Source organism: Amphibalanus amphitrite, unplaced genomic scaffold (genome assembly GCF_019059575.1).
Source record: "Amphibalanus amphitrite isolate SeventyFive unplaced genomic scaffold, NRLGWU_Aamphi_draft 000628F_arrow, whole genome shotgun sequence".
Lineage (NCBI taxonomy): Eukaryota > Metazoa > Arthropoda > Thecostraca > Balanomorpha > Balanidae > Amphibalanus > Amphibalanus amphitrite.
Window position 1 is genome coordinate 2380 of NW_024882122.1, and position 15149 is coordinate 17528.

At 49.0% G+C, this 15149-nt stretch overlaps 1 protein-coding gene across 1 annotated transcript; it reads right to left on the reverse strand.

Moving 5' to 3' along the window:
• Window positions 1-1188: 1188 nt before the first annotated feature.
• Window positions 1189-11694, reverse strand: LOC122363593 (segmentation protein Runt-like). Its single transcript, XM_043333054.1, has 5 exons — window positions 11552-11694; window positions 10372-10901; window positions 2261-2374; window positions 1867-2025; window positions 1189-1540 (listed from the first exon to the last, which is right to left on the reverse strand). Exons 2-5 carry the CDS (start codon window positions 10646-10648, stop codon window positions 1194-1196), a joined length of 897 nt encoding a protein of 298 aa, XP_043188989.1. The 5' UTR covers window positions 10649-10901; window positions 11552-11694; the 3' UTR covers window positions 1189-1193.
• Between the last annotated feature and the right edge of the window lie 3455 nt (window positions 11695-15149).

The following is a 15149-nucleotide window of genomic DNA, read 5'->3' on the forward strand; positions in this document are numbered from 1 at the left end:
ATAACCCGTATGATTTCACGAGAATGGTATCGCCACATAAATACACCTCACCTGACTAGTCAGCTGCGAAGCATGTAGCAACCTTTAAAACGAAACTAGAAAATGCAAAGGTGAATTGCAAAATTAATCTGTATTCCTGCACACACTGTGTGAAATCAAATGTTTCAATTTCAAATTTTTCACCATATGAAAGGCGCCTCATAAGAACTATGTAGGTAGATACGGCTCGTCAAGTTTCATGATAAATTTTCAATTTTCAAATGCATTTCTTAGTAAATCGACGCTTTGAAAGCTCTAAGGTAAGCTATAACGTTAGCCTAGGATTATCATTTGACTGATATCATTTGTCAAGAGGCCCCAAATCTAGTGGATGATGTCTACGAGCGGTCAGCATAGTCAGCTGTGGGCTAATATGTAAGAACGCCGCTGATATCCAAATTCGTAGTCCCGAAAATAATATATGTCACACCCTTCTAATCTCGGTTCGTGTTTATATTGCACGCAGTCTATTTCCTTCCTCTTCTCCTCCCTCGCTTCTCTTCGCCACTCCACTGGCGGCCATTCGCCGTCTAATCCACGCTATCGTCTCCACCAGGGCTGCATATTTGGTGACATTTTCGCCCTGGAAACCCGTCAAATTTCCCCCAGCACGCGCGCTTCAGGCTTCCCAATCTAAATACCAATCAAGAGTTTTAATTCATTCGTATTGTGTTTCACTGGACGGGAAAATCCGCGTGGCTGAAAAGGGATGTAATTTGCATGGCTGTCGTTGGCTGAACGTGGAATGTAAAAGCAGGCTGTGAGAAAGGTGGCAACCGAGAAAGCGGTGGCATTCGTTTTATTAAACCAGCCCCGCAACTTAGGCTGATTGTATGTTACACCGGCTGACGCTGGAATGAAACATATTACTGAATGCAGGACAGCGTGTGGCAGGCTTCAGGTGAGATTAGTCCAAATATGAGTACGATTGTCAGCAGAACTACGCTTTCCATAAGTTTAATGATATTGCGTCGCATTGCACTTAATATTTACGCACCGACGGTACTAGATTGTGATACGGATAAGCTTTATTTTAATGACAAAAAACTATTTATAAATAAGCACATTTATTATAACACCGTCTGCAGTACAATATCACTCCAACACACGCCTCACAATGAGATCTATTCCCTCCTGGACCCTCCCCTCCCCTTTCAGTCCACATGCGGCCTCCAGAGTTTGGTCGGGCTGCCGTCCCCGTCCGTCACCTCAGCCGTCGGCGGTGACCGCGGGCTGGCGGCACAGGGCGAGTCGGCCCCCTCCGACCCCCCTGCTGACCCGCCGCGCCCCCCACTGCTGGCCAGCAGCCGCTGGGCGGACATGGCACCCAGCAGAGCGCCCAGCGGCGACCATCCCGGCTCGGCGGCCGGCCGCGCCACGGCGTGGAAGGCGGACCGCGGCCCCGGCGCCCCGTATCCCCCGGCGGGGGGAGGGAGTGGGGCGCTGGTCAGCAGCGGCGCCCGGCTGGACAGGCAGGTCAGCGGCGAGCGGGCCAGACCACCTGAAACAGAAACGGGGTGTTGGTAAGTGTGGGAGGGGTCAGGCTGGGGACGGACAGTTTGAGATGGTGACAGAGATTCTCACTGACGACAAGAAATCAGAACTGAATACGCTATCATTTTCCTCCTATAGTCTCGTAAAGTGAAACCCTCAAGCTCTCCCTTTACACACTAGATCGAACCTCATACTTATTCGAAAAGCCCCTTATACAGACTCAAAACAAATGTTCCCCTCATGACGCATTCACACCATCCACTCTTCTACCTCGCACCAAACAACAAATTCTTGACTCTCCCCATCCAACCCGCGGCCCACCGTCTAGCTCACCGTTCAGGCCGTGCAGGAGAGCCTCGCTGAGGCGTGGGTCGGCCGCCGGGTGGCCCGGGAAGCCAGGTAACCAGGCGGCAGCCAGCGGGGGCAGGTGACCTGCCAGACGATGTTCCAGCCACGGGTTCGGGAAGCCCAGGCCAGGGTAGAAGTCGCAACCTGGAACAGAAGAGGGGTCAGGTTAGGTTGGGGGGGGGCCGGGGGGGGAGGACGACATCAAGAGTACAGCAAACTAGTCTCAACTTAGATCAGTAAGGTTAAAACTGCGAGATCATGTCATTGATTTTGGGAGAACACCCGATAGGGTAAGAGCAAGCTTCGTGGGTTCCGCTCAACTCATGTGACTTTGTTCCGCGTCGCCCTGGGTCAACTACCCGTGTCCTGTTAAACTCACGTGACTTGTTGCGCGGGTCCCTGGGTCCGTCCACGGTGACCTTGATCGCCCTGCCGATCATCACCACCTGCATCGGCTTGGTAATCAGCGTGATGCTCACGTTGAGCTGCTTCCCTGCAACACACACACACACAGGTAAAGAGAAGGTTACACGGGGCACTCGCACACGCCACCGACAATTTTTTTTTTCAGCTACCGCATTTTGTTTCGTTTATTTCTTCTTCTTCCTTTTAGTTTATGTATTTCGCTGAATGCAACACGTTTATGATCGCGATTCAGGGCTGTTATTCTCAAGTCCAGGGCTGAGAATACGCTCAAAAACTTGTTTTTTGTTATATACGGGCATAAATTCGAAAATCTCAATCGAAAGGACTGCAATATTCTACATGGCTAACTATATGTACTCGTGTACATATAGTACATATTATGGAATGTACATATTATTATGTAGTCGTACATATTATGGAAGTCAATAAATCCTGCAACATTGTATACATTTCTAGATTTTAATGCTTTGTAACATCATTTTGAGCTGTTTCACCGTTAAGTTAGACTTTTCAAATAGTGTTCTGAAAATGGGGATAAAATTTATTTCTGTGTAGCCTCATTGTTTATGTAATAGTCATCACGGCACATTAATCACGAATATAATTTACCATATTAGATGATTTCGTTTTTTTGTTTTACTTTAATGACCTCCTTACAATGATAATGAAACTTTCATCTCAATTCGTTTATTTTTTATATGAATTTTCGGCCACGGGCCATGATCACATATACATATAGTCAAAAGCAAAGTCAAAACTTGCTTTTGACTTTGCTTTTGACTATATGTATATGTGATCATGGCCCGTGGCCGAAAATTCATATAAAAAATAAACGAATTGAGATGAAAGTTTCATTATCATTGTAAGGAGGTCATTAAAGTAAAACAAAAAAAAAAACGATATCATCAAATGCCTTACATACAACGAGCCTTAAAAGAATATTAGATGATTGATGTTTGTGGAGCACACCAGTTTTCTTACGAAGAACAGTATCAAATGTGATATGCAGGTTATCATCATGGTCATTTTTAAACGGAAACAAGGTGTGATGAACGCAATTTACCAAGCCTTGAACCGCGCGTTATCAGCATACAAACTGCAATTTGAATAATGAGTAATTGAATAATCGCTGGGTTGTGTACGTCCGTATGTTCTGTAAAATAACAACACCTGGGCGATAGCCCCCTCGCCATATGTTTGGTTCAACCAGGTAGTTCCCAATCGACCACTGTGTCCTAACCCGACGTGTATTTACCGGCCGCCGAATCTGGTCCTACGCGGCCCACAGTCAGCCCACCGGTCATCTCTGCCCGCCGCTACCTCTCGCGGCCACCTGCACGCTAATTTAATTACCATGGGCCGGGCGCTGGACACGCCGCTTAGCGGGGTAAAACACCGGCTCATATGCTAATCACCTGATTATCCATCACCATTAGGAGCACGACGAACGCGCTCCAACGACAATTTGCCCATTTTAGGGCCGGTAATGCGGGTGCTATTTGCAGACGGCGCGTGTGCCTCTGTGCCGGCCAGCCGGAAGGATGCGCCCGGCCGCTGACACGGAACCGCGCACGGCCCGCCGGTGGTGGCCCTGTCTGTCCGTACTGTGCGGCAGAGGTGGACCGTGGGTCCAGTCAGACCCGCGGCCCGCTGCGGCTGGGGGCGGACCATGGCCGGACTGTAGAGCGCCGCGCGCGGTCCGTAATTTTCGTGTTGCTAATTGGTCTAGCATGTGCTGTTAGGACTGGAACAGCCCTTTCAGATGTCGTAACCGGGATGGATGAGTGCGGTTCACTATCTATCACGCCGCTACCATGGGGCGACGTAGAGCCTTCGTCGGCGTTATGGATCATTTAATGCGTGCTAATGGGGTTGAATGGTATCATTTACACATAAAAATGTATTACAACTCAATCCAGCCATGCGCGCTGCCAAACTAAAGCACTAAAGCGCACCTCAGCCCGTCTCCATTCACAAACTTTCCCAATATCGTCATTTTTTCTAAATTCTGCAAAAGTTGTCTATTGCCGGTGACTCAACTCGGGCGTTGAATATTTGAGTAACGGGTGGCGCCGTGCAATTCGTTACCCTCTCGGCCAATCATTGCCGCCAACAAAGGCCGTCATTACGCTGACCATAGAGCAAATTGCCTAGTCACATCGGCGCAGTATACAAGATTTATGAATTACGCAGTGTCGAGCTGCGGTGCGTGGTTCGGCGGCGGTCTGCGGCGGGGGCGGGGGCGGGGGCGGCTGCAGGTGGGGCCCCGGGATGCGCCCCGCTCGGTCCGGGCCACTGCCGCCGGTCACGCCAGCGGCCTGCCGCGGCCACACACGGCCCCCGTGCGGTGAGCGATGCGGCCGCACGGGCCATATTTCACGCCGGCTGCCACCGGTGCCGGCCCCCTAGGTGTGCCATACTGCTGCATCAACACCTGTGCAATGCAAATTAGTCGTGCGGCCGGTCGTTTCTCTGCCGTTTGGCAGGTCGGCGCGCGCTACCGGCGCCGGATAATTGCGGCCGGACCGACACGGCGCGGAGGCCGAGTTCGAACATCCCGCTGCCGGGCCCGCCCCCGCCGACCGGCGACTCCCCGCTGTCTGCCCGCCGGCAGCCGTTGAAGGTAATTCTAATTACACGCCGGGCAGAGTGGGCCCGCCGCCGGCGACCGCTCCCCGTTCACGCGTGTACGCACAGGGACAGAGGCAGCAGGGAGAAGCAGCGCCGGCGGCGGCCCACCAGCCAGCAGGAGCTCGAGAGGCAGCTGGCTGACACAGTGGGATCCCGGGGCAGTCCCCTGGGAGGGGTTGACTCGACGCTGGATGACGTCACGACCGATCTTAGAACGATGGGCTGAGTCGCGAACGCTGAGCGACTCGGGTCATACAACTTTTGATTTTTGTTGCTCGTGACCTAAGCCTATTGAATACGGTTCACTATTGTATTGCATTGCCTATGTAAAATACCCAAACATTTTCGGCAATGACAATGGCTCTAGCATCCTGCATCAATGAGGTATGGCTAGGGACAGTGGCGGCGGATTCGATTTTGGCGTGGGGGGGCAAGATCCCAGTCGAGATGATGTCATAGGCGGATCCAGAAAGGCGTTTTCGACGCTGTATGGGACATACCCCCCCCAAAAAAAAAGTGTCCAAAATCCAAAAACTCCTCGGATTTCGATTCCTTACGGACCTACTGCTGAACAGTATAAAACAAAAAAAAAATCCTGATAAAAGTGTTATTATTAGGAAACATAAGGAAGGTACGTTTTGTCTATTTCGGGCGATGCAGGGGCCAGGGGGAGGGGGAGTAAATATTTGCTTTAAATGCCCGCTCCCTGGATCCGCCAGTGGACGATGAAACGCTTTTCTTGTTGCTGTATTAGAAAAAAGCTCCAATGGGAAAAATTATGCCATACCCCGATCGCATATCAGATGTTGAAGAACGGTGCCAACCCTTTTGAAGTAGGCGAGCGCTATTCTTCAATGAGGTAACTCGTTACCATTTCCTCTGTTCATTTTACGTTCTATTTCCGTTTAACCTTCCTTTAAAAAGTATTTCTGAGACAGATATCAACTGAAACTAGCTCACAGCGGGAGGAGACCGCTCAAACATTCAGACACAGTCGGTCGCATCTAAACCTATTGGGACAGTGATCCGCCAGAAACCCTCCCCAATGGCAGTAGTTTGCCAACTAAGCTCACCGAGACGGGCTGTCTCGATGGGTTTATACAGGAAGCCTACAGCAAGGCTTAATAAGGCCCAAACGCTCGTCAAGCTGGGAACGGAGGGCTGAGGTGAGGGAGCGCGGCGGCGAGCTGGGGTGAAGGAACGGTGGCCTGGAACGAGAATCCAGAAGCTCTGGGTGGGGCGTTTCTTTCTTAGGGCTTTAGGGTGCGCTGACTGCGGTAAAAGGTTCAACTTATCACACCAAATCTTGCCACGACATCTACCGGTTCAGGCACTCGAGAATTAGCGGCCAGTGGTATCTGCAAAGACGAAGCATTTCCAACCCAGCTTCAGCCTGGTCAGGGCGCCTTAGGTGGCTTTAATTACAGTTGCACATACCAAATGACCTCAGTGCAGCCAGTCTGTGGCCGAAACCATTCGGAACAGACTTCAACGAAAAGTGAGACAAGGTTAGTGCTGTCGTTAAGTGCCATTAGGTATATGACTTGGGCCCCGTTGGCTTGACCCACTGGAAGGTGGTTGTTATCGAACGCTGCGGGGCATACTCATTTTTCCCAAATGCCTTAGATTTTGCTTTCGTATTCATAGGCGGCGGAACGGGGAGGGCACCGGGGCACCGTGCCCCCTTTGATTTTGGCATTTTAACGTTAGCGATATGGGCGTTGCAAGGAAAGAAAGGGACCAAAAGTCGGCAGTGCCCCCCCCCCCCTTTAATTGAAGGTGTTCCGCCGCTACTGTTCGTGTTTGATGCTCTTTATTCTATAGCCAGCCTTTAGACAGAGGGGGGCCCACTAATGATCAGTGCCCTAACCCTCAAAAGTTTCCAACATTAATATTTAATTTTTTAATAGTGAAATCGAAATAAAGCGGATACTGAACTGTGAACATCCAGTTTTTACACTGGCCCCACACAAGCCTCCGAATGCCCAAAGCAGATCTCTGATGACTGGCCTTTGGGTGTCATACCATACCGTGCATTGGTCAATGCGGTCAATGTGTACGACCTCAGCGTTTACCATTTTATGCGCTGGAAACTTGCGCTCGAAAAAAATCAGGGGAGTGGCTTATTATGAGCGCTCATTAGTCCTAACTACCCGCAAGCGAATGGCTAGAGCCCTTCAGTCTCCGCTCGCTTGCGATTCGGCATTTATGTAGGGACAAAATAGCGGCAAACGACCACTGAAGGTATGAGTTGCGTCTCTTGCACGCTTAAAATATCTCTAAATCGAACCTGAAAAGACAAAAAAAAAATGATATAAAGCGGAAATGGTTAGCATTTACACATATTCAAAAGGCACCGTTGGACAAACTGTAGGAGCGCATAGCTGCAATATCAGGTTATGGAAATTTTCCTCATGTTTAAGGCACAAATTATGGAGGGGCAAGAATATGCGTTTGCCCCTCCTCCAAAAGTTTCTTAGGGGACGATGCCTCCTCTGCCACCCCGTATCCGTCGCCCCTGTAAACGGTCACTGAAGGCCTGGGTTGCTGCTGCGTCACGCTGACGCTTATAATGCCTCCAAAACTAGGTTGAAGAGAGGAAAACTTCAATTGAACGCGAACGCTTGCCATTTAAGAAAGGCAACGTATGATAAAGTATATGGGCATCTGGTTACATCTTCAGATGATCGAACAGCATAATCAGGTATATGGTTTCTTTTCTTGGCTTTGTCACAAATTATGGGGGGGGGGCAAAAAGATACTTTTGCCCCCCCCCCACGAATTTGCCAGGGGGGCAGCTGCCCCCCCTGCCCCCCCGAATCCGCCGCCCCTGGCTAGGGAAGCGCAAAACTAAGAACATAGTTATCTACCGTGTTTTTGTTTGAAAACAAAAATATTCAAGCAATTTCTCAAACACTCGCCGAAACAATCGGTTTTCTATACATATGCGCGCCGGTCGAGGGTGGAGAGGGGTATGGCCCCCTCACCGTTTCGCTTCCAATTGAGTTAGTGCCTTGTGCAAAAAGCAGCGCGTGCGCAGTTACGAGACGCAGTTACTGGTACCCAAGCTTATGTAAGGTTTCAGATCAGACCTGACCTCTGAGGTCAGGTCAGGTGCCCCAAGGTGGAAGTTTGGTTTTTGGTAAATATCTTCGTCAAAAATCGTTGCAGAGCCGCATTTTCGCACCATCGTGTTCTTCATGCTTGAATGCCTTTTGTTCGGATGAGGTCAAGTTAAGGTGTTGACCCTAGGTGAAGGCTGGGTCAGTGCCATTCAGGTCACAAAGTTGGCCTTGAAGGGGATCATATTATAGCATACCATTTGATTTGGCGAGTCTTCTCGAGACCATGATGACTTTTCTGATTTGCTAGAACAATTTGATCAGGAGTTATTGACACAAAACACGTATGACCTTTGTTACGTAATAGATGACGTCACATGACGTCATGGTGTCTTTGCATGGCGTCAGTTATGACGTCATGCAAGGTCAAAGATGCAAAAGTGAAACATGGGACTTTGCAAAGAGCGCATGTAATCATGATTTCATATGTTTGAGGTAGTTTTAAATCATTCCCGGCGCCAAAATAGTTAGCAGTTTCCGTGATTTCTCATTGACTTATATGTAATGGTGAGACGGACAGACCTGACAGACCTGAGCCCCCCCCCCCCCTCTGTCGGCAAGGGTTAAAAGAGCAGTTGAATACATGCATATTTACATATTTACATGCAACATTACAAATTTACATTTTTGCTGCCAAACTCCATGCTTACTGACAAATGGTCAAGGAAGAACTTTCTTAGAGCATATGAGATGGAATCATCCTGAACCGGGTCAAGGCTAAATGTAAAATATGAGATGCTATTAAGCTAGTAAGTAATTAAATGCATTCTAGATAACTTGACTTGTGATTGAGAGTGCGGAAAAATAAGTCGGACTTATTTCAGTGGTATACAAATCCTATCTCTTCGTTTGATGTATTTGCTGATCCTCATCAAATAGGCACTGGAAGTTTAAAAAAAAAACCGTTGAGTTGGTTAAACTATAGCGAGCTTTTCTGTTTGGTTCACTTGACGTGACCTGGCGATCTTACCTTGAATGGCCTTAGACTATTTTTTTTTTTAAGTGAGTGTGGAGAGTGTATCATTATGTCACCGCCACTCGTTTCCATACATTCATTCATTCGCCCTGCCACGGCGCGGGCGCGGGCACCGTGACAGGGGCAAAAACATCAGCAAATGTAAGCACCTTCATATACAAAACATAAACAAATATAAGCAAGATTATAAGGGAGATAATTTTTGGCGGCCATTTATAAGAAAGCTCATTGACTCTTGAACTAAAAATGTATCATCAAGTTTCTTTTTTTACTGGATCTAAAGCACTATCATCATGTGAAAGTCAATCAGTGTTACATAACAATAACAATACGGTAAAAGATACCTGACATGTCCTGCTTCAAAATTATGAGTAATTGCTTTGTAGAAAAATACAATGGGGCCAATATTCATGCCTAAGTGGACTACATCACTACTGAGATATGAGTATAATAATACGCCACCCCAGTCAAACTGCATCGCTTTCAACCAATGCATTACGTGGGACATTGGACGCTCCTTCAACGAGACCCAATGGCAGTTATCACTGCATATTAAGCGCCACAAAGTATCAACATGCACGCCGTAATTCATAACCATGTAGTCACCAAGTCACCTTGCAATAGAAACTGTAGAAGATGATTAGTGCATTGCAGCGGCCTAACTGATCCTAATGACTCATTTAATTGGTCAAGCACGACATGGTGATGCTGCTATCGTTGTAAACCATATGCCGAGTATGTAGCTAGTATGTGGATGTTTCTGATGAGTGTATTTATTTGTCATTATGGCCGACATAAGGGGCAAGGGACAGCGTTTAAAAGCTGCAGGACATTCGGCCATTATTAGGGGTTGCTTTGAATTAATAACCATCAGACCTCTGCCTAAGGTGAAATGTTTAAGCATCTTGTTGTCGTATAAATGCATGAATAATTTACTCGAACGTCATTAATAGAACTGGAGTATTCATTGCGCATCTAATTCAAAACATTTCATTCCAAATTAAAGGTAGGTACTTCTTCATAACAAGGCACAACACAGCCACTGCGGTAAGAAGTGATATCTGCACTGCAACGCATTGCGCCGCTGTTCGTGGCGTTAAGTTTTACTTATACTTCATAGGGTAAATCCTTTTGACCCTGCTTGCATCATAACGAGTTGTTTTATAAAAATAGAGGAACCATTTTGATTTGTCGAAATTGTTCGTCGATGTCGATATTTGATTTGTCGAAATCTCATTAACCGTGTGACTATCTCGCTCGCCATCACTAATGAATTGGGCTGAGGATGTGACACTACGATTAGCTGAAAGTCCCGCACTTAATATTTCCACTCACCTCTACCGCTTCTGCCGACGAACCTCAGGTCGGAGAACTTGGCCACCTGACCCTTCATGACGGCCCGGTTGTTACGGACCTCGGCACACGGATTGTCCTCATTGCCAGCCCGCAGGATGACCTCCGTGCCGTCACTAATGCCATCTAGTGACACCACGCGGAAACACGTCGGTAGCGTCTTGTTGGAGCGCCAGTGGCCCGGCAGCCGCGTGCACAGCACGTTGGGAGCCTCCGTGGCCAGCAGGCTACCCTCCGACTCCAGGCGCTGGGCAGCCATCCCGGCTGTGACCAGATAAAGCGGCCTGGACCAGCGCCCTTCCCCAGCCGGAGGACAACTCAGGGCAGATACCGGCCGGCTGCGACGGTAGCGCCGCGCTGCGGCCACTGCGCGAACTGCTGTCGGACCGCCCACCGCGGAGGGACGGGCTCGCGGGGCGGCGCCGACGCGACGACACCGACGCACTGCCGACGATACCGACGCACTGCCGACGATCCGAGATCAGCCAGCAGCGGTGTCCGGGAGAGGATCCCTGAAATGGATCCGTGTGGGATCCGCAGAATCAGAATCAGTCTCGTTTGAGAAAGATGAGCGATACAATTGTGATATCACATACCGTTTGCCAAAGGACCCAACATGCCGTGAACTAATTTCCGCTGACAAAGGTGGGTATATAAGGCATTTGGCACACTGATGACAGCTGTAGACCTTAGGGGCTGCAGGACAGTCAAGTGTAGTGATAAAAGGTATTCGATTAGGTTCAGAAGTATTGAAGCTACTCAACACTTCCCCGACAGTAATAAATCGGAAAGACAAGGATGTTCAAGAAATCCAAGCGAACCGAACAAACCAGCCCCGAACGATCACATAAAATATCTGCGTAAGAAAGAATCGCTTCCTAAAATAGATAAGGAGCAGAACTGAAAAGCATCACCGATGCCGGCCTACTGAAAGCTAATGACATCCTGTTAGAGTCCCTGAGCCCCTTCTTCGGGGGACTGAACCGTCCTCGGAACCTGTCTGGTCGGCTATATTGAGACGGTATAGTTCCGCTCACGCTAAATATACACGGCGGAAACAAATCCTATTTTGAAACCCGAAAGGTCTTCCTCCAATTCACGATAAAATGTAAACATAAAACTTATGAGGGGGCCGCAACGTTCGACTATGGTATGTACTCACCTTTATATGTGCTGAAGTTGTGTTTTTGATGAGATATGCTCCTTTTTCGACAAATGATGGTGTTCTTCAGTCCGCAGCGGATCACTCGATTGACAGATTTGTTGCGCCGTCTCCAATGTTGACACTGGTGGTCTCCTCCCTCACTCTCACCTTCTCCCTTTAACCGGCGCTCTCCTCTCACTCTCACTCGCCCCGGTCCTCTGCAGCTGGTCCTTTCGGCTCGGAGGTGGCGCCACGTCTGTCGCCGCCGCGCCGCCGCTCGCCGCAGCGCGCCGCCACTGTCTCTCTCTCCCCTCGCCGCGAGGCCGCCGTCATATGATCCCCCGTCCTGGCCCATTGTAGCCCTAATGGCCGAAATGATTGGCGCACAGCCGATACCGGCCGTGTATTTAAATCCATTGCGCTTTGTGTTGGACGGGCGGGAGCTCCCGCAGTTCCTTTGGGAGCGGACGGGCGGGCATTGAGAGCGGTGCCGGAGCGGTGGGACAGCGGCGGGACGGCGGCGGGACGGCGACCCAGACACGCTAGTCACGGTCGCCAATCATGTTCGGATCGAGCGGCTCGCTCCCGATTGGATTATGTGCAAATGCGTCCGATGAGGGCACGCCGCGCGGCCGATGGGCGCTCAGCGTTTCTATTGCCGCTAGCAGAGCAGGCAGTCGGGATGGGTGGTGTAACGGTGTACCGACGGCGGCTGACAGACACGAGCGGGAAAAGGACGATGGACATTGATGGTGAGCACTAACACAGATAGTACGGACTACGGAGAGAGGGTGCACTGTGCAGGCAGGTGATGATGATGAGATGATGATGTGATGGTGATGATGAGTGAGGAGGATGGTGAGGAGAGTGAAATGAACGAATGCTGCAGCCCAGCCCAGCTGATCAGCAATCCCAATCATTACGAAGACAATAAATAAGAAAATAACAGAACAGCAAGATGCCTTGGACTTGTTGCCTTGCCAATGACTTGTCGACTGCAGGCACATGTCAATAGTGCCGTCACATGGCAGCGCATTACTGCACCATCGACTAAAACTATCTCCCTCTTTTATCTGATCCCTATTCATGTTATCTTTTGTATGTTATACGGACATTCGACATTATCGCACTGAGTGACCGACTGCCGAGCAGAGCGCGGCATAAAGCGGAGGAAAAGGGGGCACGAACAGCAAACAATCCCTACAGGAAGGGATGGAGGGTGTCGCAGGCCGCTGTGGGAGCCCTCCTGTCACCACCAACCGACGCCATGTCACCCTCGTATCGGCGGTGATAATAAAACCCGCCCGGCTCCCTTTCATGGAAACAAAGCACGGCGAGGGGTTCGCTGGGGCTGCGTTTAGTATGAGGTCGATGCACTGAACTTGAAAAATGGATGGGTTCAGTGATATGAGTAATTAGCTGTCCACGTTAAAAAATGAATTAGTGACCCGAAGTTATATGTAGTCGGAGAGCAAGCTGTTATTTCCAAGTTTTGTTTACAGTTGTGTGTAGTGTATAACTGTGGCAAAAGTTAACGAGTAGGTAACAATATCGACATCAGGGGCTTAGAACTTGAGTTATCGTTTATTCACTCGTCGAGCAGCAATTGAAAGTTGGCAATAAGCTGAAAAAGGTATGTCAGATTGACAGTTCAATGTTGGAAATTAGGTGATGCAGATTTTGTTGCTTGGTTCCTAAGAAGAAAGGAACGATGTTTAAAGTTATCATCTGAGGTTACCTCAAACAACTAACAAATACCTACTGGATGGTGTATATAGTTTCATCAATATGCATGAAATTTACGCCACCTTTGAGAGTAGCGTGTCAACTTCTTTATTTCCTTCCAACACAAGTAAAATTCACTAGATTTTATTTAGGACATTTTTCAATCGTGTATCACAAATAAAATACTCGCTAGTAAAATACTAGAGTTTTCATATTAAAATGCAATAAGAAATATAAGAGAAAAACGTTCACTATCATCATTGCAATGGATTGTATGTATGTACCTATGTATTTACGATCATGGGCGATCCACACATGGCGTGGCGATTACTGCCCACACATGGCTGCTGTGATAGCCAACGGTCGACCGCCGAGCTGCGGTGTTGAGCCGCTGGGCTTCTGCAGCTGGCTGCAGCTGGCTGCCGGGCTGCAGCACTCTCCTGCAGGGCTGCAGCCGTCTCAGCCCACGTCCCGAGTCGAGCTCGCGGCCGCTCCCGGTGGGAGCATGTATCACCTGCCGCCCACCGCCGGCGGCCCGGCTGCCACGCTAACACGGTTAGCGGCATATGCAGCGCGTCTGCGGCAGATTGCGGCGCACCCGGCCGCGGCTTAATCAGGCCGCGGCTGCGCCAGGAACGTCTCAGGGGTCGCCGGGCGCCGCAGGCAATCAGGCCAGTGAGACGAACCTTGCTCGGCGGCGGCACAGCGCCGGAGACGGCCAGTTGAAGGGAGGGGAATATCAGACCTGCTTCAACATGGCCAGCAGTGGTCCGCTGAAAACAGTATCGAGACCATGAAAATTGCAGCCAGATATACATAGGGATGTGTTTTGGTGGAATGAACCTGCAAGTAGACATTGTGAGCAAATAACTTGTACCATAAATATATGAGTTTTGCTTATTTATTACTCTTTCTATTCCTATGCCTTTTTTCCATATGGTAAAGAAACCAGCTCGCCTTACTGTAATGAGCAGGAGGCCAAGGTTCCTATATGACAGAAGACATATTCTTCGCTCATTTCTCACATGCGATACGAGTATGAGGGGTTGAAGTTGGAACAATAGGTCAAATGAGGGGTTAATGTTTAATGATGTATTGTTAACATAAATTGATCGTAAGGCACGAAATATCAGACTGCTCCGGCTCCTCTGTTCGGTATTCCAAGTTCGTTGATAGGTACAGTCCACAGCAGAAGTAATGTGTGGTTTCAGTCATGGGTATGTTCTTCTTCTGAAGCTTAGGAACGATTAGCCAGACTACAATGAAACTTTGAATGTAGCTTATATGTATCGTCACCCTTGCAGCTGCAACTTTATCTATTGACATCTTCTTTTCGATCACTCTGCATTAACCCTAGAACGCCTAGGGGGGGGGGTTGTATCAACCCCCCCCCCCTGAGGTTTTTTCGAAGTGCACGCTAAACGGCTTGTCGTAGCGGGCTGAAATTTTCAATACCCTCTGGGTCAACCTTTGCGCATCTTTTGCCGAAAAAAAAAATGATCGGGTCATGTCAGGTCACGGAGTTATGACGTCATAAGAGGTACAGCCTCCGGCCGACAGTTACCAAACGTGTGCGCCGAATCCCTAGGTTTTCTGCCGGTGATACCCACATTGTTTGATGGATCATGATGAAACTTCCCATGCATGTTGGGGCAAGCATTGGCTATCGTGTGGTGCAAGAAAATTGACCGGGTCAGATCAGGTCACGGAGCTATGACGTCACAAGAGGAACAGCGTCCGGTACTATTTTTGAAAAGCGCCCGAACCACTATTTTGCTAATTCTTGTCACCTCAATGGGAATATGCAGCAATATTAGCTTCTATAGGGAGCAAATGGACCTCCCAAATCCAAAAATACAATCAGATTTCAAAAATTTAAATTTTGATTTTT